A 26159-nucleotide genomic window follows, 5' to 3' on the forward strand; every position below is an offset into this window, starting at 1 on the left:
TAGTTGCTTATTTCTAGCATGGCAGAGAAATTGCTCGGCACAAAATCAGTAGATCTGAGTAAACCTTGCAGCTCTGTTGTGTGAGTTTGGCCAAGCCAATTAACCTCTGAACTGATTTAATCATTTGTAAATTAAAACACTACCACATTTACCATTTACCATTCTCATGTTGGACAAATACAGTAATAAATATTAAAAATCTTTGAAATAAATAATATTCTACACACAAAGGTTAATAGTATTATTGTAGTTAATTAACGTTGAGTGAATGAAACTTTAAATAACCAAATTTTACTACTCTAGACCTCACATTTTGTATCTTACACTGAAGAATTTGAATTAAAAATCAGTTTTCAAATGATATCCTCTCTCACTATAAAACAGAATTCCCTGGCTTGAAGCTAGAATCAAAAGAAAATAAATATTTCAAGTAATCAAGTATAATGATATCTACAAAATTAATGAAGACTGCACATTGGAGAGAGTCTTTATTTAAAATGGTATTTTCTATCAAATATAAACCCCATGTTTAGTAAATCATCCCTGAAATCAGCTGCATTCCTTATTTCAAATATTTTTATTATTACTTAACAAAATTAATAATTGGTGGGACTTCCCTGGTGGTGCAGTGGTTAAGAATCCACCTGCCAGTGCAGGGGACACAGGTTTGATCCCTGGTTAGGGAAGATCCCACATGCCATGGAGCAGCTAAGCCCGTGAGCCACAACTACTGAAACCCGCGTGGCTAGAGCCTGTGTTCTGCAACAAGAGAAGCCACCATAATGAGAAGCCTGCACAGTGCAACAAAGAGTAGCCCCCACTCACTGCAACCAGAGAAAACCCGTGTGCAGCAATGAAGACCCAAAGCAGTCAAAAATAAATAAATTTTTAAAAAATTAATAATTTCTATGTAGATTTTATTAAAACAAGATGATTCCCAGGTCTGTTGGTAGTTTATTTTAGAGTAATGAAATTTCAGGCATTTCTCCAGATTTTCCAAGAGTCAGCAATTAGATATTACCTTTAAAAGTATTGTCAGAAATTCGAAATCATTATACTATTTTGTAAAAATTATTACGCAGAAGGGAGACTTAAAAAACATTATTTTTCTTTGCTATAAAATGATTTTAAGTAGTATATAATAAAAACACATGACTGGGGCAATCAATGGTGATGCTACCCCAGAAAATATTAAGAATTTTTGGACATATACTTCCAAAAACATAAAATAAACAGACTATTTAAAAATATAATATTTGTTTTCTTTTTTTTATATAAATTTATTTATTTATTTTTGGCTGTATTGGGTCCTCATTGCTTTCTCTAGTTGCAGCAAGCGGGGTCTACTCTTCATTGTGGTGCGCAGGCTTCTCATTGCGGTGGCTTCTCTTGTTGCGGAGCATGGGCTCTAGGCACGCAGGCTTCAATAGTTGTAGCATGTGGGCTCAGTAGTTGTGGCTTGCGGCCTCTAGAGCACAGCCTCAGTAGTTGCAGTGCATGAGCTTAGTTGCTCTGTGGCATGTGGGATCTTCCCCAACCAGGGATAAAACCTGTGTCCCCTGCATTGGCAGGCAGATTCTTAACCACTGTGCCACCAGGGAAGTCCTATTTATGTTTTCTTATACATACTTTTGAGAACAAAATTATCTCTGTTGGAGTATGAAGGTGATTATTTGAGAAAAGAAAGTAAAATTTCATTCAAATGAGATTTTTACACTACAGGGTTAATGATATAAAAACCACATTCGGGGCTTCCCTGGTGGCGCAGTGGTTGAGAGTCTGCCTGCTGATGCAGGGGACACGGGTTCGTGCCCCGGTCCGGGAAGATCCCACATTCCGCGGAGCGGCTGGGCCCGTGAGCCATGGCCACTGAGCCTGCGCGTCCGGAGCCTGTGCTCCGCAACGGGAGAGGCCACAACAGTGAGAGGCCCGCGTACTGCAAAAAAAAAAAAAAAAAAAAAAAAAAAAAAACACTTTCATGAACTAGCAAAGAACTCATAGTATCAGTGTAAAAAAGAAATATATAGGAATGGTAGAACCCTCTTTTATGACAGGGAACATTTCTGAACTTTTATTAAATCACACTGACTATTGGTGCATTCATGTATTTGAAATATCTATCATTATTGGGAAAATTGTTTGTCATCAATTGATTAGGAATGTAATTCAACAATATTTATTGAATTCCAAGCAATTATAAGTCACTGTGCTAGGCTTTAAAGAATAAAAATTGTATTAGGCAGGAAAATGAAGTTTGTCATAAATGGAGATTAGCAAAATTTGTTCCTCCTATCCACCAATTTTCATAATATAATAGTAATGCTCTGTGATAAAGTTAGACATTGGGCAGCATAAAAATCTTTTTTATTTCTTGGGCCTGCCCATAGGAAGTAGTTAATCTTCAGCTCCCTTCAACACAATTACCACTTGAACACCGTCCCAAAATGTGATATCATGCACCATGTGTGTGTGTGTGTGTGTGTGTTTCTTATCCCTTTTCAGATTTATTCTTATTCTCCTCTCTGCTGTCATCCTTCCCCTAACTGAAGTAAAAATTCATTTCTAATGAAGTTTGTAGCATCTAATTTTTTCTTGATTTCAAAATGTATTCCTAGGTAAATAGTCACAAAACATTTTCATAAAATTTGTTAAGAACAAATAGTAATAGTTCAGTAAAAATGAAAGTTTACTTCAAAAAGATATTTTTAGTAGGCTTTCATTGGAGACAATTTTAAAGGATGAGTTGTGGTTGTTGAAGATGGCAACGTCTAAATACACTTTTATCAGTTCAAAAATCATATATAATTTTAGATGTAATTTTATATGTACTATGGACAGAAGGCAATTAAGAATCCCTTTGGTTAAATGTATATTTTTTCTTCTTTCCTGTTCTTGGCTCAGTCTTCCCTATATTTCTAGAGGTGATAACAGCCACAGAAATCTAAAAATGAATATTTAGGAAATTTTAATTTATTGCCTTCAGGTCTAGATAATTGAGTTTACTAGTCTATAGCACTATATCTGGCAAGTGTATAAATAGCCAGAGTTTTAAAATTCAGTGAAAGTCCATTAGAATATAATTCACTTTCAGGGTCCTTGACTCCTTTCTGCTTGACTCATATACTCCCCTTCCAATCACTTGGGAGCATAGCACACTTAGCCACTTGGCAACAGGCATAGCTTCCTTTTCCAACTTCCAACGCATGAAGGTTTCCCTCCCCACTTCCCTTTCCACTGCAGTCTCACATATAGTGTGAGTTCCGTCTCTTGAACCTAATTTCTGCTTTTCATTTCTCTCCTGGGTCAGATCAGGGCCCTGCCTTTCAGAGATGCGAGTAGTTACAACCCAGAAACATAAGAATGATGAAGAGATCTTCCCTGGTCCTTTCTCCACCATCACTGTAATAGCCCCCAATGGCTATTTTATTCCTCCTCATTTCCCACCCACTTCAACTCCTCTAACACACAGGCACCCATGTGTGCATGCACACACATATCCTGTTCCTTGAATGACATATCTAAAGTGACTTATGTGAACCTAGATTTCTTCTGAAATTTGAAGATACGTTCCAGGTTTTGTAATACTCAGTTTTTCACTATTACCCCCTGTCCTTGTCTTTCCTACAAGGTCTATATGTTTTTATGTATTGGAGCCAGGGGTGGGGAATAGATAAAACGGTTTAGGGCTTACAAATTCTGTGGGGAAAGGCGTTTCAGATTTTTTTTAATGCCAGGGAAATTTCAAACTGATTTTGTATTTGCTTCTAAATGGCAAAGAAATTTCAGCACATTTTATAGTGAAATCAGACCAAATGGCTGATGGCAGTATAAACTGAGACAGGCAGGACTTCAGAATAAACTAGGACTGAGGCCCTCCTAAGAAAAAGAGAGTTTGGGTTGAGGGGAGCTATAAGAAGATATATTAGCAAGATGTTCATTGTCCCATAACCGTTTGTAAAAGAGCATAAAGAATTTATCTCCCAATAGTCTGCTACTCTTCTGCTCACTCCTAACCCATCCTTGCACTAAGGAATCTTTGACAGTAGCAGCAAGAATTCCCACCAGGGTATTGGAGTTGGGAGTGTTCCATCTAACTCTCCTTGTGAAAGGAGGGTTTTGAGATTTTTTTTTTTTCTATACACGGGCCTCTCACTGCTGTGGCCTCTCCCGTTGCGGAGCATAGGCTCCGGACGCGCAGGCTCATTGGCCATGGCTTATGGGCCTAGCTGCTCGGCGGCATGTGGGATCTTCCCGGACCGGGGCACGAACCCGTGTCCCCTGCATCAGCAGACGGACTCTCAACCACTACGCCACCAGGGAAGCCTTTTTTTTTTTCTTTTTTTTAATTGAAGTATACTTGATGTACCATATTATATGTTACAGGTATATAATATAGTGATTCACAATTTTTAAATGTTATACTCCATTTATAGTTATTATAAAATATTGGCTATATTCCCCATGTTGTACAATATATCCTTGTAGTTTATTTTATATCTAGTAGTTTGTACCACTTAATCCCATACCCCTGTATTGCCCCTCCCCACTGGTAACCATTAGTTTGTTCTCTATATCTTTGAGTCTGCTTTTTTTTGTTATAATCACTAGTTTCTTGTATTTTTTAGATTCCACATATAAGTGACATCATACAGTATTGGTCTTTCTCTGCCTTACTTATTTCACTTAGCATAATGCCCTCCAAGTCCATCCATGTTGCTGCAAATGGCAAAATTTCATTTTTTTTTAATGGCTGAGTAGCATTACATTTTATACATACATTTTATACATATATAATGTATGTACACACACACACACACACACACACACACCACATCTTCTTTATCCATTCGTCTGCTGGTGGATACTTAGGTTGCTTCCATATCTTGGCAATTGTAAATAATCTCCTGTGAACATTGGGGTTCAGATAGCTTTTTAAATTAGTGTTTTCCATGCCTTTATTTCCTATGGGCTATAACTAACTTGTGATCTGTAATTATAACTAACGATAAAATAATTTGGTTGTCTGATTACCAAAAAAACTCCAAACTGTAAGAAATATTTAGTAAATAATTTATATGGAAATATAGAATTTAGATCTAGCAGAGACCTTATTTGGTTCTACAAATATTGTTATGGTTGAATGTTTTTGTCCCCTACAAAGGTCACATGTTGAAATCCTAACTCCCCCATTGTGAAAGTCTTAGGAAGTTGGGCCTTTGGGAAGTAGTTAGGTCATAAGGGTGGAACTCTCATGAATGGGCTATGTACCCTTATAAGAAGAAACACTAGAGAGATGATTTCTCTCTCAGCCGTAGGGCATACAAGGAGAAGATGGCCATCTGCAGACCAGGAAGTGTACCCTCATCAGGCACCCAATCTACCAGCTGTTTGATCTTGGACTTCTCAGGTGTCTGAACTGTAAGAAATAGATATTTGTTGTTTAAGGCACCCAGTCTAATGGTATTCTGTTATAGCAAAACAAATGGAACCACCTTTTACAGGTAAGAAAAATGAGACCCAGAAAAGATTAAATGATTTGTGCAAGACCACTCAATGAATGTGTTGGAGTGGTAATTAAAATGCAGTTTCTGGGCTTCCCTGATGGCACAGTGGTTGAGAGTCGGCCTGCCAATGCAAGGGACATGGGTTCATGCCCCGGTCCGGGAAGATCCCACATGCCGCGGAGCGGCTGGACCCGTGAGCCATGGCCGCTGAGCCTGCGCGTCTGAAGCCTGTTAAAAAAAAAAAAAAACAAAAAAACAACTCAGTTTCCAAATCTGTAATCTAGCATTCTGTCCACTATAGCATTTGTGATTTATTTATTCAGCAAACATTTCAGAGCCGCTTATATTAAGAAGGCACTGCTTTAGAGATTGAAGTGAGGAGAGGGGAGAAGAAATAAAATGATTAGGAAATTCCCTGTCCTGGAGAGCTTACAGTTTAATACATAACTTAAATTAGATCCACTAGTTACTATATGGCCTGTTAGAATGTACAGGTATTTAAGAAGGGTAACCAGGACATGGAAATTCAGAGGAGGGAGAAGACTTCTGGCCAAAAGATCACAAGGAAGGCCAAGGGGAGGATAATTTTAAGTTGAAGGACGGATATGAATTCCACTGGTAGTATCAAAGGGAGGGCTTTCTTATCTGTGATGTTTTTTCGTTGAAAACAACAAAGGGGAAGTTGAAGAAATTGGCTAGAAAAAACACGGAAAGGGACAATTCTGTATGTCCAGGAAACAAAAGTGATGGGTAGATTTTTCAGGGTGCTACTTTCAGGATGCATGCACATCCTTGGGTAACTCCACTTATAAAGACAACTCCTGGAAAAGAAACTTTAATTGGATAAGAGAGAACAGGGAAAACTGACTAAAAGCCTGACTACATTTATACAGAATGAGAGAGATACAGTGACTTGAAAAGGGAAATCAGGGTACTGTTACCAAAAGAAGGTATCATAAGATAAAGCATAAATATGGGTGAAAAAAATAAAACACAAACAAACAAACAAAAATCAAATGCCCACTTCAGAATTTTATGGAGTGCAATGGAAAAAAAAAAAATGAGGTATAGAGAAGGAAGAATAAGTACGGTCAGTAGAATGTTAGAATAGCCTCATTTGGCTAAAGCACAAGATGAATAAATTACATCAGAATGAACCAGACTTTGGCTTGCTGCTCATCTCCATCTTCTTTTTCTCCCCAGTTTACAAGTTTTTAAGGTGCATATTGATATGAGAAACAGTTGACTCAAGGGACGGGAAAATTTGAGCCAATGGTCATGCCCAGAAATGAGGGATGGGACTACTCTCGCCAGCTATTAGCAATCAGACTCTTGGCACAAACAATATAGAGCCTGGTGTATTTGTCCCTCAACCTTAGGAAGATTGTCTGGCTTTGGCTACATGACTAGAACAAACAATTTTTCTTAAGGAATATGCCAAGAAGATTCTGTCCATCTGAGCCAAGCTGTAACTTCTTCCTTTGCTTCCTCTTTCTGGGCATTCAAGCAGGGGAGGGAACAAAGCAGTTCTACTGGGAGCATTTCTGAAAAGTATAGAAACTATAGAGATGCACACCATTTTCAAGTAGTAACATTTAGAGTTTTCTCCTCAAATAATCTATTGGATTTGCTCCCTGATTCTTCTCCCACTCCCCACCCCATCTTTGCTCTGAGCCCAGTGCCAAATAATTTGTGTGAGCTTCACTTTCTTCATTTGCAAATGAAGAGTTTGGATTAAGTTCTCTCCTAAGGGTTCTTCTTAGGTTATACTTTGATATCAGATTGAAAAGCTTGTTTGGGGTCATGTTGAGAAAATAGTTGACTACTTTGGACTAAGAAGTATGGTCTTCAGACTGTAGATTATGAAAATTAGGTACATGTTATTTAGAAGCAGAATCATAGGCTTTATATTTTTCCCAGATCTCTTTTTGGCAAATGTGTAATTTGAGAAGGTATTATATATTTTAATCTACTATTTTATTTTGCAAAATAAAGAAAATAATTTTTTTCACAGTTAAGTAAAATAACTCAATAATTTTTAAAATATAATAGTAAGCAAGAACCACTGAATTTTTTTGAAGGATACAATGGCTAAGGCATGCAATGCAATGATGAACTTGGCAGTGCTATGCTTGACAGAATGATTGATGTAGGTATTTTCTAAGCTACCAAATCTAGATATTACTAACAAATGACAAAACAGAAACTCTACAAACAATAATGATAAAACCAAAAATTATAACTATGGCAAATAAGACAGAAGATTAAATTTTTTATTTTAATTATATATAACATTTACTGGACACTCAGTGTGTGGCATTCTTTATTTTTTAGCTTGCTTTAAGATGTTAACTTATATACCTGAAATCAGGTAGTCTTAAGACCCAGGCTCTATTTTTCAGCTCAGCCATTGCCCACTACCCATTGCTTAATCCTTCTTCAAGTGAAATTTCTAATTAAGGAAAAATATGCCTTTAAAAGTATGTATTTATATATACATAAAATATGTATACATATGTATGCAAAACATTTCTATACATATAATATGTTGATTGGGGTCATGTATAGTTACAAACAGAAACCATAATAGTTTTAGAAAATGAGTATTTCCTTTTTCTCTTATAACAAGATATCCTAAGGTATGTAGTTGCCAATATTATTTTAACTGCTCAGTGAAGCCATCCAGAACCCAGTCTGTTTCTAACTTTACTACAATATCCTTAGCATGTTGGATTTTTCCCTTGTCCATCTCCCTTTGTGGTCAGAATATCAAGTCTCCTAGAGAGCAAAGGGGCCATGGAAGTCCCAAAGAGGAATACCCAGTTTAGCCAAGATTGACTGGAAGAGAAGGGTCTTGATAGCAGATATAAACTCTAGTTCAATGAATAAGAAAACCCTCCTTCTGTGTTATGTCTCAATGGCCAGGACATAGCTGCTGGAAGCTGCAAGGGCAGCTAGGGAGGTAGGGAACTAGATTGTATGACAGTTTCAGACAACCGTGATCCATGTCCTGGGTCTGAGAATGTTTGGGCCTGAAACTAAATCAAGGTTCTAAATTTAAAAAATAGAGGAAAGAATATTGGATAGGCAACCAGCAGAATTTTCCATAATAAGGTAGTGGGTAAATAAAATTGCCTTACATGAAAAATGCTCCGATAAATTGTGAAGGATGATAAAGTATTTGTGAAATATGAGGCCAAGAAAGACCTTCTGAAACAAATGTGGCAATTCATTATAGTTAACGAAGGAAAGTTTATATTAATTCTCAGAAGCTTCAGCAGGTTGTTCCATGGCAAAAAAGATATATCCAGTCATTGAATGAATAGACAGTCATTTTTTGTTGTTGTTGTTTTCTTAGGTAAATAAACTTTTGAGAGGGCTAATGTGGTATTTTTGTAGTAGAAGAAATGGTTTAAATTGATAATGTATTTTCAGGGGCAAGAATCATCTTGAACTACAAAATGTGGGCTTATCAATGTTATATTAGGTGAGTGATTCTAGCTTACTTTAGTGGACAGACTACATATGTTGTTCTATAGTTAGCATTTTCTTGGGCTGCCAGAAAACATCTCATCCCTTGGCATGTCCCACATATTAGATAGAAAGAAAAAGAGAAGAGAGGTGGAGTACAGGTGATGAAGGATCTGTAGACTCAGAACTCGGCAGAAACGACAGCTGAGAACAGTCAGGAATGGTGATTGCTCTGCAGCTGTATTGAATTAGCAAGGGTAGACATGTTTTCTGACTGGGAAAGACCAAGGGAGGAAAACAAAACTTCAGAATTTCAGGATTTCTAATTTTTAACTAATTCAGTGTGATGTCAGTAAGTCTAAGACCCATGGAAATACAGGGCATATGGAGATGTAAACAATAGGTAATTGTTGATATATGTGATGGTGGTTTCAAGTGACTTTCATTTCTGAGTGTTCCACTTCTTTGAAAAAATGATTTTGAATTTGGAAAATAACATGTGCAAGCTCCTATCATTTGTTTTCCGCTATCATATTATATTGGATGGAAAAGTAAATTGATACTATAGACTAAAATATATGAGGAACTTTGGAGAGTAAGAATTTTGATAGTTCAGTTAAAAATACTATACTCAGCCATAAAAAGAAACAAAATTGAGCTATTTGTAATAAGGTGGATAGACCTAGAGTCTGTCATACAGAGTGAAGTAAGTCAGAAAGAGAAAGACAAATACCATATGCTAACACATATATATGGAATTTTAAAAAAATGTCATGAAGAACCTAGGGGCAGGACAGGAATAAAGATACAAGACCTACTAGAGAATGGACTTGAGGACACAGGGAGTGAGAAGGGTAAGCTGGGGCGAAGTGAGAGAGTGGCATTGACATATACACACTAACAAATGTAAAATAGATAGCTAGTGGAAAGCAGCCGCATAGCACAGGGAGATCGCCTCGGTGCTTTGTGACCACCTAGAGGGGTGTGATAGGGAGGGTGGGAAGGAGGGAGATGAAAGAGGGAAGAGATATGGGAACATATGTATATGTATAACTGATTCACTTTGTTATAAAGTAGAAACTAACACACCACTGTAAAGCAATTATACTCCAATAAAGATGTTAGAAAAAACCACACAGATTATATGTAAAAACAAAACAAAAACCAAAAACGACAACAACAAAAAAAACTGTTTTTGTTTTGTTCATTCTTGGAGAATTCTTATTAAAATTCTAGATTTAAGGAAAAAAATACTACTTTATATGGTATCTTGCTCAGGCTGTGCCAGCAGATTAGAGGCAACTGAAACAATGAATATGGGAACTTCAGAAATGTAGCAATATATAGTTTTCAAATATATTTACTATTTGTGTAAAAGGTGTTTGTGTTGCTTATATGCACGCCCACATAAGGCTATTTAATGTGGTCATGGTGGTGCAAATAAATTGATAATGAATTATAATTTTGAGATTCAAAAGGATTTGAAGAGAATATGATTTTTGTAACTATTACAGACATCCTATTTCCTCTATCTTTAATTCTTTGTCTTGGCTCAATTACCCTAATATGTTTGAAAAGATCAGCGTTTTAGAAATTCTTATTTACATTTTTATAAGTATTTTGATTTATAATTCATTCTTCCAAGTATAAGAATATGAAGGGCCTTAGATAAATCTTCATAATTTAACATAATTACCTTTAAATATGAAAATAATCTTTGATAAATTCACAGTATTGATTTTCTTACCTGTAGCCCAGTTTGTTTTTCATTAGATTATAATGAGAAATGTACTCAAAATTATTACTTCTATAATAATAATAATAATAATAAAATTTAAAAATACCTAGTCTTTCAAATATTGTCTGTAGTTAAAAACATCTGCACATATTTTATATGGCAGATACATTATTTTGATTCATTTTATAAAGGTAGTAAGGCATTAATATTTGTAATTCTTTTTCTTTTAACTTTTTTTATCACCCTACTTATCTAAATCCAGAGTAACTTTAAATAACTGAAAAACCTTTTCAAACCTTTAAGATATACTAAGTGAAATAAGCCAGTCACAAAGGGCAAATATTATACAATTCCACTTGTATAAGATACCTAGAATGGTCAAATTAAAAGACAGAAAGACTGGGAGAAAGGGAGAGTGGGAAGTAAAAAAAAAAAAAGTCTTTTTAGCCATGCAATGAGATACACTATGGCATATTAGTATGACTTCAGTTCAAGAGTACCATGTGTCCTTTGCCGTAATAAAGACTTCATTCTAAATGAAAAACAAAGAGTGCATGTAAAACACTGAGCACTGACTGGGTGGACAATTATTATCTTAGTGAATGTTATCTTTTATTATTATGGGCAGTAAATGTTTCAGAAGGTCAAAAGAGCAATGTGAAATAATGCATGTTTTAAATGGCTTCATGAGTATGTTTATGACAGATCAAATTACATACTTAAAATATTTTCCAACATCCTTTATTAAGAAACTGTATTATTTTAGGAGGAATTGTTGATAAGGATCTTCGTCACTACCTCAACTTACGATTTCAGAAGGGTTCTGTGGACCACGAACTTCAGCAAATCATTCGTGACAACCTCTACCTCCGCACGGTGCCATGTGAGTAACAGGCAATTTTTTTTTCCTATGGTAACAGATAAATGTTCACTGTGTATTCACTGTTTAATTTAAAAGAAAAGTTCAATTGCACTGATTTTTTAAATGGTGGACTTTTGGAATAGACAATTTATTTGAGATATGGAAGTTTTAACGCAAAAGCTTGTGACTGCAGTTGTGTGGTTTATGATGATGTCATAGCCAGAAGAGACATGATTTTCAAGCTATAAAACCTAACTTCTCAAGTTAGTATGGAGAAATATTAATTCTAGTCCAGGGTGTTGGTGATTTCCGAATGAATCATAATTGGGGTAGAACTCCACACAGGGAGACAAGAGAATGCAATTTCAATTCATTAGCTGAAACAGCTATTTCATAGATGGAATCTACACAGTAACTCCCAATCTCATCACTGGTTTGCAGCAGGGGAGTCTTACAAGTGGAAAGGAAATTATGTATTGGAAAGTAAAGTTAAATGTTCTGTAACTCTGAGAAAGTGATAACGTTGAGTGTTGGGCACAAATTTCTTAATATACAACGTTTAAAAATTCACAACAATCCCTGATTATGAGCAGGTGCTACTTCAAAAGGGAGGAATTGGTAAAATGATAAAATTCACAAATCAACTTTTTAGTACCTGCTTCAGCTCATTTGAGAATCTTCTATTTACTTTAGGACAATTCAAGGACGTTTCAAGCCAGATCCTAGATCCTAGATAGATCAAAATCAATTTCCTTCAAGGTAGATTCCATGACCTCCAGAAACTTTCCAATCTCTCTGGAAACTCTGATCTGAGAGTGTGTTCCTTTTGTTTTAGTTTTGTTCTAAACTTTAATAAACTCAAAGATGTGGGCAGTGGAAGGTTGATATTAAAGAAAGAAAAACTTGGCTGAGATAAATGAAACAAATAAACCATGTATATATATATACACATACATACATATATATATGTATGTGTGTGTATATATATATGTATGTATGTGTATATATATATGTATGTATGTATATGTGTATGTATATATATATATATATAGTTTCTGGGATTGAACTACCAGAACTATGTGAAAGGTATGGATTAAGGGTGACTATACCAAAATACTGAAAACACACAAAGAAGTGAAATGGATAATTCAGCATCCAACCCTTTTCACCTACACACATCTTAGGAGGGGTGGCCCTTCCCACTGTTAGCACTAAATGTTCATCAAAACAAAAATGCCAGGGCACCACTATCAGGCATTCCTAGATGAGAGTGCTTATTGATTTACATCTTGTCAGTCCAAATGCTACCTCTGTGAGTGTGTGTTAGTTAAGTGAATAGACTTGGACTCTGAACAGTACAGAGGTTCCTTAAAAAACTAAAAATAGAACTACCATATGACCCAGCAATCCCAGTACTGGGCATATACCCTGAGAAAACCATAATTCAAAAAGAGTCATGTACCACAATGTTCATTGCAGCTCTATTTACAATAGCCAGGATATGGAAGCAACCTAAGTGTCCATCGACAGATGAATGGATAAAGAAGATGTGGCACATATATACAATGGACTATTACTCAGCCATAAAAAGAAACGAAATTGAGTTATTTGTAGTGAAGTGGATAGACCTAGAGGCTGTCATACAGAGTGAAGTAAGTCAGAAAGAGAAAAGCAAATACCGTATGCTAACACATATATATGGAATCTAAAAATAAAAAAGGTTCTGATGAACCTAGGGGTAGGACAGGAATAAAGACACAGATGTAGAGAATGGACTTGAGGACACAGGGAGGGGGAAGGGTAAACTGGGACGAAGTCAGAGAGTAGCATTGACATATATACACTGCCAAATGTAAAATAGATAGCTAGTGGGAAGCAGCTGCGTAGCACAGGGAGATCAGCTCCGTCCTTTGTGACCACCTAGAGGGGTGGGATAAGGAGGGTGGGAGGGAGACGCAAGAGGGAGGGGATATAAGGATACACGTATGCATATAGCTGATTCACTTCGTTATACAGCAGAAACTAACACAACACTGTAAAGCAATTATACTCCATTAAAGATGTTAAAAAAAAAAACAACAACAACTAGAAGTTGAGAAAGTGCATTCTTAAGCTTGTAAGTTTGACATTAGAGTGATGGGCAGAGGTAGATGGATTAAAGTAAGTGACTGAACTATTTATAAGGAAACAGGTGGACGCATTTTCAAAACTGTGATGTTGTCAGTGCAGTTGTGTGAATTTATCTTTTGTGACATGAAAGAATGGAGATCTGAAATACTGAATAAAGAATCCAGGTACTTTATTACGTTTAAAAGCTGAGGGAAATAGATAAGAGGCTGACATTCAAGAATACCTGTAATAAAAATATAAAAAAATAAAAAAAAGAATACCTGTAGTCCTTGCTAAGGTGATGACCTAAATAAGAAGTCTTAATTAAATATGAAGATAATAGGAGTAAATTTTGCATTAGTTAATTAACTTCTTAAATAAGTCATCTCTCTTCAGAGTTCCAAAGAAATACTATGATGGAAAAATACATATAAAAGTAAAACAACTAAGCTTATATGAGTAAACATAAAGAGGTTCGTGATGTGATTTTGGTATAAGATCATAAATTCAATTAGAAATCCTTGAATAGCTCCTATAAAGGAGATGATTAGAAACTTAATGAATATGAATATTATGATCAATTATTCTTTGAATTTGTAGCCAGCACTCCTAATAGCCAATTCCAATAATACCATTCACTAACAATGCTCTTAACTTGGCATAAAAGTGAAAAAAACATCTAAGGTAGATGTGATTCTAATTTATATTATCTGTAATCACTTTTTAACTGACGAAATGGACCTGGACAATCCGGCAACTTCACTCAGTGTATCTTTTAATGAAATGTTCAGACGTTTTCAAAGAGTGTGCAGCAAAGATATGTCAGTAAATGTGAAAAATCCTGCTATTGTTTAGAAATTTACATGTGTATCCAGTATATCTATTGGCTTTGAGTATGGAGTGATATTTGTTACATATTCTTTGGGTCAAATAATTCTCATTGGTTTTCGGTACCCAGTACCATAATAGGAAAATGTATTATTGAAGAGCTTGTCTCTGCCTTTATATATGCATTCATTAATATGTATACCTCTTGTTTAACTTACTAACAGGAATAGGTCATGGAAACAAAATTGTTGTTAACTTGTAACCATGTTTGGGTGGTTTAACTTTTTTAGTAAGGCGAGACCCAACGGAGTAATTCTGCTTACTGCCACCACATTATTCCACCACCACCAACTACTAAAAAGAAAGCAGCTGGATTTCCTTGGTGCCTAGTGAGTAAGAGGGAGTTCTGGGATGAGGGCTGCAGAGACTCCATCCCCTCACACACACACACAGTACTCATCCAAATCTTATTGTGAACAACTTAGCTCCTATAACTCCCTCTGAAGGAAATCTGGGCCTGGCTGCTGGCTGATTTCTGAGCTAAGCACAGGAGGGAGGTGGTCAGTCCAAATCTCTACTGGGCCTTAACTGCATATAATGTAAAATCCCATCAGTGTGTTCCCTGCCCCATAAACAAGGGGTGCCTACACTTAGCCTTTGCATTTTGTCTTCCAAGAACCTTATCTCAGAACATAATTCTTCAAAAACATATTTTTTTAAGTTGTGTCTCTAAGCATGGAAGACAGGACTTGGTCACAGAGATAGGGCTGTTGGGCTTATAGTGAGCATGAGTGTGTGTATACACACACACACAGACACACACACACACACACACACACAAAGAGGCCCTCATGAGATCAGTTCATCATTCTTTCAAACTGAATTATGTAGAAAAGATCCTTAGGAACTGATTCTATATTTTCAGTTGTTTTATTGGGAAATATTTTAAATTTATTTGAAGCCAAAAGAAATACCAGTGTGTATATGCCAAGTAAAAGACAAAAATCAATAAAACTAAAGGCCTAAATTCTTCTATAAAAAGCAAATAAAATGAAAAACATAGATTTAAGATATGAAAGAAATTACTTTTATGGAAGAGTTGATTGAGGTGTAACTCAAAATGATGTTTCTACATATTTAAGCACTTTAAGTTAGTATAACTAAACCATGTTAAAAAGAAACATTCTCAAGAATAAAATTGTAAGGCTTCTAAAGTATTTTTTTAAATTCTCTGTTATACTAGATTATCTTTCATGGAAAAGCAAATAGAAACAGACTTAAAATGTTATAGGGACTGTTTTCTTTTAAAAAGAGAAGTTACCAATCCACTGAAAGTTACAGCCATGCAGAGTCAACATCCCTTTGACCTAATTATATAATCCCATGTAAGACTATGGTCAGAGAGAACTATTGGAGAGAAGCTGGTGACCACATATCTATTATAAAGTCTGGAATTAGGGCAGAGCTTTCTAGTATATACTGCATGGGGAAAAATAATTTTAATACTTAAGCAAAAATCAGTACTTTTAAAGCTTGCCAAAATATGCTTATTATTTAACAAGGCAATAGTTTTGGTGGGCATGAATTACTCATAATTTTCATCATGAAGGTTTTAAGCATATGGTAAGAAGTGAGAGTGGAATCAATCTGTGGAATACCAAAAAACTAAAATCATCTTCTAACAATGAAATGAAATTCTCTGAGTTGAAGGTGATCAAGAACATGATTAAGTACCCAGAATATGTTTAAGCAATATAGGCCTCTGTGCTGGGATGGTAGGTTGAACTGTAGGTAGACATGCAGGCATAGGGCTAGAGATATAAGATCCAACTGTATTTTAAAACAATATATTGCAACAGCTGTATATTACACATCTGTTTCACCTTTAACTTTATTGCTTCAAACAAGAATCATCAATTTAGAGGCTCTTTTTTGGAGTTGCTTTTAGAGTATGAATTGTGTTCTTTCACAATTATTTCAGAATCAATTTCCAGATTTTTGTTCTTTGAAAATGACTTGGATTTTTTTAAAAATCCTAATTATATTTTGTGCTAAGTGTTGAGAATAAGGGTTATTAGAGAATAAATATGGTTATTAACACTGTGAGCCAAAGAAGAAGGAAATCTATACACAAATGAAACTAAATTTCTTGAGAGATTTATAAACTGCCCCCTGGGAAGCTAGGCCAAAAGAAAAAATTCAAAAGCTTCTGAGCACTATCAAATATTAGAAAAGGTTTTAGTCATTCATATGTATGCCCGCCTGGTATATTTATTAGAAATGTGTTGTTGGTTTATAGAAAGCTGTATTAGCTTTGCCCTCTCCCTCTTATGTCTGAGAATAGTAAGATCTAGTTTCATGTCGTATATGTGAAAATACCGTAGATGTTTTTCTTTTTTCATTGAACAAAACAAATGCATCTTTCCTGGTCACATAGTAACATTCATTGGTTTGGTTGACAGAATACATTATAGGAGAGAAATGGCTTCAAAATATTTCTTAAAATGGAAAGTTAAGGAACATTAGAAGGAACGGTATTGATTTATCCATTTGACACCACAGAGCACTAGCTTTAGAATAAAAGAACATATCTGGCACAAAAGAAAAGCAATAAACACCAACAGTGAACAATATTACTGATCTTCTAAACCACATAAAATTCCCTTTGCCCTGACTTGATCAGCTTTTTTTGTGGTTGTGACCCAATCTTTCTTCTTGGTTTTTTCCCTTTTGGTTAGCATCTCTTTTTCCTCTTCATAAGAGGAAGGCTCTCCATAGGAAATCTGGGTTTGTGGACCACAGCCGAGAGTATGTATACTCCTGAGCTTCATTGGTTCCAGCAGCTGCCCAAGGAAGAATTGGAATAGGTGTGTGAAGCCATTTTTCCACCTTCAGAAGAGCCAGTCATCACTTTAAATGGAAAATAGCTCAACTTGAGGGAGCCCAGAATCTGCTCCCTGCAGACTTAAAGGTTGTAGCCTAGTTGGATATAATTTGGTCAACACACCTCATTATATGCCTCTTCACTTTTTGAATAGAAAGAATTAGGACTCTAGCAGGTTCAGACCTACTCAGGTTTCCAAGGTCAGCTGATGAGTACATAGGCTGTTGGATAATTGTAGTAGCTGAAGGAAAACTATAGGCAGTGGACACTAGCGTTATTACAGGACTTTAAGGCTGTAGATTTGTAGTAGAGCACTGAGTCTTAATCCAAATACACCTGACCAAAAGAACAATGAAAAAGGGAATACTGATTGTGATTACTGATATCCTTATAGTGTACTAGTCAGTTATTTGCACATTGCAGTTTAGCCTTGTTAGAGCATAATAAGTAGAAATAACCCTTTACTTTACCTATGGCAACATGGCAACATGGCACTATGGAAAGAGCATCCACCTAAGAATTGAAAACCATTGGTTCTGGACTGGCTATGCCACTAACTAACTCTAGAACCTTGTCATAGGCTTTACCTTTGGGACTAGGGAGAGAGAGGTAAGGGAATAAAGTGAATTCTAATGGTTCTTTCTGATCTAAAATGCCATCATTTTCAAATTCTGCTGGCTTCCTGTTCCTTATTTTATCATAATTCAAATCAGGTCATCCAATTGGCTTAAAATATTCTGGGTATGTAATGCCCTCAATATTGAGCAGGTGTAAACAGCTTATGGAAACTGAAGATATATCAAATACAGCAGACACTTCAGGGAAGAATAAAGAGCTGTGTTTAAATTAAGTGCGATTCTGGATAAAACAAGCCATGCATAGAATTTCAGATTTTTCTATGAATGTCAAGTTAAGGATGCCATCATAACTCTGATGTTCCTTGAAATCTGCCTTCACTATTCATGAAACTCTGAAATATGATCCAGTCCTAGTAAGTAGATGGGAAAATAAACATAATGAGAAATACAAAGCTTTTAAAATCACTTTCCTCCTTTGGAATGTGTAATGAGTTGAGATGTGACAGAAAGCCTTCTGAAACATTAGGTGTGTTGTCATGAAAATGTGATTATAATCTTTATAAGACGTTTAACATAAAATATAGTGTCTTCTAATGTTGAACTGTAATAAGTGTCACTTATACAAGAACAGCCTTGGGAAACACCCAAATAGATCTAGCTAAAGGGAGGCTAAATCAGTGCACACTGTGATCTTTACAGCACTGTTTAAAAATACAGGCAAGTCAGTAGGGTTTCTCACACAGAGTAATTGAAAAATAAGATTCTATAAGACACTGATGAAAGAAATCTAAGATGACACAAACAGATGGAGATATATAACATGTTCTTGGATTGGAAGAATCAATATTGGGAAAATGACTATACTACCCAAAGCAATCTACAGATTCAATGCAATCCCTATCACATTACCAATGGCATTTTTTACAGAACTAGAACAAAAAATCTTAAAATTTGTATGGAGACACAAAAGACCACGAATAGCCAAAGCAATCTTGAGGGAAAAAAAAACAGAGCTGGAGGAAACAGACTCCCTGACTTCTGACTATACTACAAAGCTACAGTAATCAAGACAATATGGTACTGGCACAAAAACAGAAATATAGACCAATAGAACAGGATAGAAAGCCCAGAGATAAACCCACACACCTATGGTCAACTAATCTATGACAAAAGGGGCAAGGATGTATAATGGAGAAAAGGCAGCCTCTTCAATAAGTGGCGCTGGGAAAACTGGACGCTACATATAAAAGAATGAAATTAGAACACTCCCTAACACGGTACACAAAAATAAAGTCAAAATTGATTAAAGACCTAAATGTAAGACTGGACACTATAAAATTCTTAGAGGAAAACATAGGAAGAACACTCTTTGACATAAATCACAGCAAGATCTTTTTTGACCCACCTCCTAGAGTAATGGAAATAAAAACATAAACAAACAAATGAGACCTAATGAAACTTAAAACCTTTTTCACAGCAAAGGAAACTATAAACTAGATGAAAAGACAACCCTCAGAATGCGAGAAAATATTTGCAAACGAATCAACGGACAAAGGATTAATCTCCGAACTATATAAACAACTCATGCAGCTCAATATTAAAAAAAGAAACAGTCCAATTAAAAAATGGGCCGCAGGGCTTCCCTGGTGGCACAGTGGTTGAGAGTCTGCCTGCTGATGCAGGGGACACGGATTCGGGCCCTGGTCTGGGAGGATCCCACATGCCACGAAGCGACTAGCCCCGTGAGCCACAATTACTGAGCCTGCGTGTCTGGAGCCTGTGCTCCGCAACAAGAGAGGCCGCGATAGTGAGAGGCCCGTGCACCGCGATGAGGAGTGGCCCCCACTTGCCGCAACTAGAGAAAGCCCTCGCACAGAAACGAGGAGCCAACACAGCCATAAATAAATAAATAAATAAATAAATAAATAAAAGAGCAGCCCCCACTCACCGCAACTAGAGAAAGCCCACATGCAGCAATGAAGACCCAACTCAGTCAAAAATAAATTAATTAATTAATGTTAAAAAAAAAAATGGGCAGCAGATCTAAATAGACATTTCTCCAAAGACATACAGATGGCCAAGAAGCACATGAAAAGCTTCTCAACATCACTAATTATCAGAGAAATGCAAATCAAAACTACAATGAGGTAACACCTCACACTGGTTAGAATGGGCATCATCAGAAAATCTACAAACAACAAATTCTGGAGAACGTGTGGAGAAAAGAGAACCCTCTTGCCTGTTGGTGGGAATGTAAATTGATACAGCCACTATGGAGAACAGTATGGAAGTTCCTTAAAAAATTAAAAATAGAACTACCAGACAACCCAGCAATCCCACTACTGAGCATATACCCAGAGAAAACCATAATTCCAAAAGAAACATGCACCCCAGTGTTCATTGCAGCACTATTTACAATAGCCAGGTCATGGAAGCAACCTAAATGTCCATCGACAGACGAATGGATAAAGAAGATGTGGTACATATATACAATGGAATATTACTCAGCCATAAAAAGGAATGCAGTTGGGTCATTTGTAGAGACATGGATGGACCTAGAGACTGTCATACAGAGTGAAGTAAGTCAGAAAGAGGAAAACAAATACCATATATTAACGCATATATGTGGAATCTGCAAAAATGGTACAGATGAACAGTTTGCAAGGCAGAAATAGGACTCAGATGTAAAGAACAAACATATGGACACCAAAGGGGGAAAGCGGGGGCTGGGGGGTGATTGTGGTGGGATGAATTGGGAGATTGGGATTGACATATATACAGAAATATGAATAAAATAGATAACTGATAAGAACCTGCTGTATAAAAAAATGAAGTAAAAATAATACTTTCAGTAACAACCATGTGAAATATCAACAAGCTGTAAAATTTTGTCCAAGTCTATTGACCTTCCTCTTTCAACCCTTCTAGCCAAGCTTACAGAAGATCAGTTAAGCATTGGAGAATGCAAAATAACACAGGACTTTAATTAATGGGTTTAATTGCAAGATTAAGAGAGAGTAAGCAGGTTTCCAGATATTTTCCACTTCTGTTCAAAATGAACTTTCCGTTTCGTGAGAGTTGCTTTTTCCTAGTCTTTTATAGATTTAACAGACATATTACTCGTTTTGTGCTAATGAACAAAGCCTAGTCCCCCTGAAATTAAAACTACCTGGACTCAAACCAACATTTTGCTTGGTTCGGGTTCAACTTCTTGGAAATAATCAAATCTCAATTGTGGAAGAGGTCTAAGTAAAGCTCAGTGAGTATCACGTGTTTCTCTGTTTTGCAGCCTTCTTTGTAGTTGTGTAGGGCCCATATGAATAGTTCGAGACAATATGACTGAGGAAGCGACGAGGTGGCCTCTTCCTGCATTTCTCTTCTCCTGCTGCAGTGAACTTAATGGCCATATATTTTAGTTGGTGTACCCATCACAAGAATGGAGACTGTCCTGGACCACATTAAGCAAGCCAGATTAAAACTTGCAATGTTGAACATTACATTAAGATTTGGAAGTTCATTTGTTATATCACAGCACAGATTAGAATTCTGGCACAAACCAAAGTATCCTTCATATGAAAGTGAATACTAGGACAAAACATGTTAACCCCTTGCTCAGTTCTTGAAAATAAGTGAGATAGGCAATTATAAAACTTGCTTTTTCCTTTGCTATGTATACATATGTCAAAGTAAAAGAAAGGAGTTTGTATAAAAGATATGCTATTGCATTGTTCATCAGTGCTTCAACATGGCAGGCTGGTTGTTTCTTTTATTAAAAATAATGAAGAAATATAACTATTTTTAATAAAATTCATATTGCTATTCTATTTTCTACAGTAGAAAAGACTTTCAGACATGATTAATGCGAAAAGAGAGATTAATGGGAAATAAAGGTTCTGTAGTGTTCTGTGGAATTTTTATTTAGTTTGCACCTTGAACTTGATCACTTCAATCGCTTAGATAAATTTGTGACTTGGAATATTGGTTCATTAGGGATGAAAGAAAAATACCACACTGTCCTTTTTTCTCTAGTTAATGATAAGCCTTGAAAATAAGATAATCATTTTTCAATTAGGCTCCATTCAGAGACTAGAAAGCATAGTTATCAACATGTTCAGAACATAATCAGCATTAAGTTGTCATATTTTGGCTGTATTAATGTTGTTAAATTGACATAATAGTCATTATAAGTGGATGCTCTTCCCTGAAATCAGTTTTTGCCTGAAAGATTTTAGCAATTAAAGTTGTATTCATTAGCACACCTATGTCTATACTTTTTTCCAATTCATTATTATGATTCTTACTTTCCATTGCCTAAAGTTATGAAGCCATGTGAAGTTATAAAATAACATTTCAATTCCTTGACTTAGAAGAAGTGCCACATTATTCATCCTCCACACAAGGTGTGTGGACCTTCCTTATGAAAATTAATACCCTCCAAGTTTCCACTTTGAGAGTGTTCTTTCAGTTTAATAGTAAATGCTCCAGACTTCAGGGCTGCTCCTTTATTCCTTGCTCTGGCACCTGCTTGTCCATAATGCTCAGCCTGGAAGGACTGACCCTGCAGGAGAACATCTCTCCCTTCCCTAACTCCTAGCTACTCATAGGTCAGTATGTTCTTGATTTTCTTTGTATCACAGAAGTAGAAAATGGCATAGTGAGGTATTAACTGAGGGAGCAAGAGGAAAAATTAGAGGAAATAAAAAATAGTAAAAATCCCACCTTGATATGTGACAGCCAGTTTTATGGTAGAAGACAGTATAGAGATTTGCATGCAACTGGACTCTGTTGCTGATTCTACAGCTTTAACTAAATCACTTTAACTCTAGTGGCCTTGGTGTGTTCATAAACAAAGGCACTGTAAACTATGGCTTTGTTAAGCTCTGGGGTACTAATTTAAAAGGAATAATTGGTTGGAATGGGCAAGAGGTAGAACAAACAGAATGATGGGTTTCATGGAGAAAAAGTGAACCAATCTCCCATAAGTGATCTTTCAAATAGATGAAATCTTGAGTTCAGAGGGTTCTGCTGTTGTTTGGTTGTTCATGTGTTTATTTAAAGAGGAACTGATTTTTAAATAGATATATGATAAATAGGTAGAGTGAGAGATAGAAAAATGAAAAGGACTTAGTCTTTTTACCTCATTTTTATTATATCCAGAATATGAATCATAATTTTATTTACCCTTTCCATGGTAATGTTAGGATTAATTAGTATTCATGCAAAAGTAATTTGAAAATCAAAAATGCCTTTTAAGTGCTAAATAGCGTTGCTTCAGGTTGGTTTCTTAAAATACCTACCTCTTCATTAGTCTTTGTAATTGTCTTCTGATGTGCATCACAGAACTTATAAACATATATGTATAAAAGAAATAATATATATAATAATATATAAATAAATATATGTATAAAAGAAGTAATGCTAACCAAGTGAAAAGGGACAGTTTTACTGACTGACTTATGAAGATAACCTTCCTCAAGTGGTGCAATAACTGGGTAAAGTGTTAACTGCCATCACTAAAGACTAATTGAGTTGCATGGGAAAGCATTACCTGGAAATCTTCTATGGGGATATCTTCACATATGTATGCAGTCTAATTAACAAAGATGACCTTGCTATGTACAGTGATTAACTGTCCTTCAAATCAGAAGTAAATTAAAAGTAAATACTTATCCAGCAAGCTGCCATAGCCTCTCCTAATTATTCTGCCATGGATCAAAAGATGAATATTTTATTTGGGGCACCAGGATTATAGGGTCTCTTAATGCTGCAGGCAAAACCACTCCAGTGTATATCAGATGGGGAGTAAAAAGTTTAGTCTTAGTTTAAACAAAATTAAGATTTATATGTAAATCTTATATATATATATATATATATATATATATATAAGAAACAATGACTATCAAGTAAAAAGGGACAGTTTTACTGCCTGAGTTATGAAGATAACCCTCCTCAAGTGGTGAAATTCTACATCTCCAACAGTTGGCTAGTACTTTATTACTTGATTTAACTCTCTTATTTGGTTCTTTATGACATCAGTAAAACAACTCAAACACTGGAATTTTTTATTATAAATATTTTTTTTTTTTTTTTTTTTTTTTTGCTGTACGCGGGCCTCTCACTGCTGTGGCCTCTCCCGTTGCGGAGCACAGGCTCCGGACACACAGGCTCCGCGGCCATGGCTCGCGGGCCCAGCCGCTCCGCGGCATGTGGGATCTTCCGGGATCGGGGCACGAACCCGTGTCCCCTGCATCGGCAGGTGGACTCTCAACCACTGCGCCACCAGGGAAGCCCTATTATAAATATTTTTAAAGGATTATCTGTAGATCAAAAGTGTTCTCAAAGTGAGAATTCTACTGAACAGTATAATTGAGTCTGCTAAATTAAAAGCATTTGATAGCTCCAGTAGCTAAACAAATTAAAAATGTAGAGAAATATACTGAGGTAATAATAAAACAAGAATACAGCATTAAATTTCCAAAGCAATTGAGAGTAATGATTGAGGTAATTGCTACCTTAAAATTCATTTCTGAGAGTAGTGACTTTTATGTTTCTAAAGAATAAATATTTGCAAGAGTAGAAATATGTTGTTTAGAAAATGATTATATAAAGGAAGCAATAACTAGGTCTCTCTATTAAAAAAATTCAGTTTTAAAACTTTAGTAGGGTTTATTTGCTATTTGAAATGTTAAAAAGTACATTATTTTACTGCAGAGAAATAATCATTTTGGGAGTCAACATCCTAAATGGTAGAGCTATTTCTTCTAAAATGTATAAAAATATATTTTTATACATAAAATTGCATAAAGTGTAAGTGATGCAATAAGTATATTTATTTGCTCTTTGACAAACTTATCTTACATAAAAATGTAGCATTAAAGAAAAAGTTGCTTTAACCTACAAACAATGAACAAATGTGAAAAAATTACACTAAGTATTAATTTCTGATATACATGTTCCTAACTATAAAATATTTGAAAGCATTGAAATGATCTATAAATACATATATAGAAATAGCAAATAATTAATTTAGTAATTTCCAAATAGTACTTACTTAGTAACTTCAAACACTGAATTAAGTAGTCAAATTCTCATTCAGAAATGTGTATTACCTTTCTAATTGATATAATTTGGAGAATAATCAGCTTTTTGAAGTATAAAAATTAAAGGTAAGGTATTCACTAAAGAATCAAGTTGTCGGGCTTCCCTGGTGGCGCAGTGGTTGAGAGTCCGCCTGCCGATGCAGGGGACACGGGTTCGTGTCCCAGTCTGGGAAGATCCCACATGCCGTGGAGCGGCTGGGCCTGTGAGCCATGGCCACTGAGCCTGCACGTCTGGAGCCTGTGCTCCGCAACGGGAGAGGCCACAACAGTGAGAGTACCACATACTGCAAGGGAAAAAAAAAGAATCATGTTGTCCAGGGAACTTACCTCTCCAAAGAATGTAAATTTGGGTTTCCAACCAGAGGAAAGTGGAAGAAAAGTACATGAAGTAAAATTGAAAATGGATAAAAGTAAGACATTTTCTTAGAAAGCAGGGTAAATTATGGGAGCAAATTATAGCTATCATGGGAGTAAGTGGAATGGTTTCCTGGAATAACTAGGAAATAAAAATGAACTGGGAGAGCAAGGATGGGGTAAACAAAGTGGTCTAAAGTGTGTGTATATATCATTTTCCTACTGCTGCTGAAAGAAATTACCACGGACTCGATGGCTTAAACAACATAAATTTATTACCTTACATTTCTGGGGGTCATAAGTCCAAAATGACTTTCTCTGGGTAGAAATCAGGTGTTGGCAGGGAGGCATGCTCCTTCCAGAGCTCTGATCTAGGGGAGACTCCGTTTCCCTTCCCTTTCCAATGTTTAGAGGCTGCCTTCATTCTTTAGCTCATGCCCCCCTTCTTCATCTTCAAAGCCAGAAGAATAGCAGCTTCAAATCTTTTTCTAGCTCTGACCCTCCATCCTCTTTCTTAGAAAACTCATGTTGTTATATTTGAGCCCATCCAAATAACCCAAGATAAACTCCCCATCTCAAGAGCCTTAATGTAGTCAATTACATCTGCAAGTCACTTTTGAAAATTAGCTGTCACAGTTACAGGCTCTGGAGATTATGTAGGCTGTGGACACTGGGTTTTTTTTGGGGGGGTGCATTACTTAGCCTACCAAAGTGTATAAATTGGAGTTGTC

General features: G+C 36.0%; 1 protein-coding gene across 1 annotated transcript in view; it reads left to right on the forward strand.

The window, feature by feature from the left end:
• Positions 1–26159, forward strand: part of MAGI2 (membrane associated guanylate kinase, WW and PDZ domain containing 2) — a 1346582-nt gene that overhangs the window by 366803 nt on the left and 953620 nt on the right. The window contains exon 2 of the mRNA XM_060107590.1: positions 11480–11596. Within this exon, the coding sequence (XP_059963573.1) occupies positions 11480–11596 (117 nt within the window). The remainder of the gene's footprint in view (positions 1–11479; positions 11597–26159) is intronic.

Source organism: Mesoplodon densirostris, chromosome 9 (assembly GCF_025265405.1).
Source record: "Mesoplodon densirostris isolate mMesDen1 chromosome 9, mMesDen1 primary haplotype, whole genome shotgun sequence".
Taxonomy (NCBI): domain Eukaryota; kingdom Metazoa; phylum Chordata; class Mammalia; order Artiodactyla; family Ziphiidae; genus Mesoplodon; species Mesoplodon densirostris.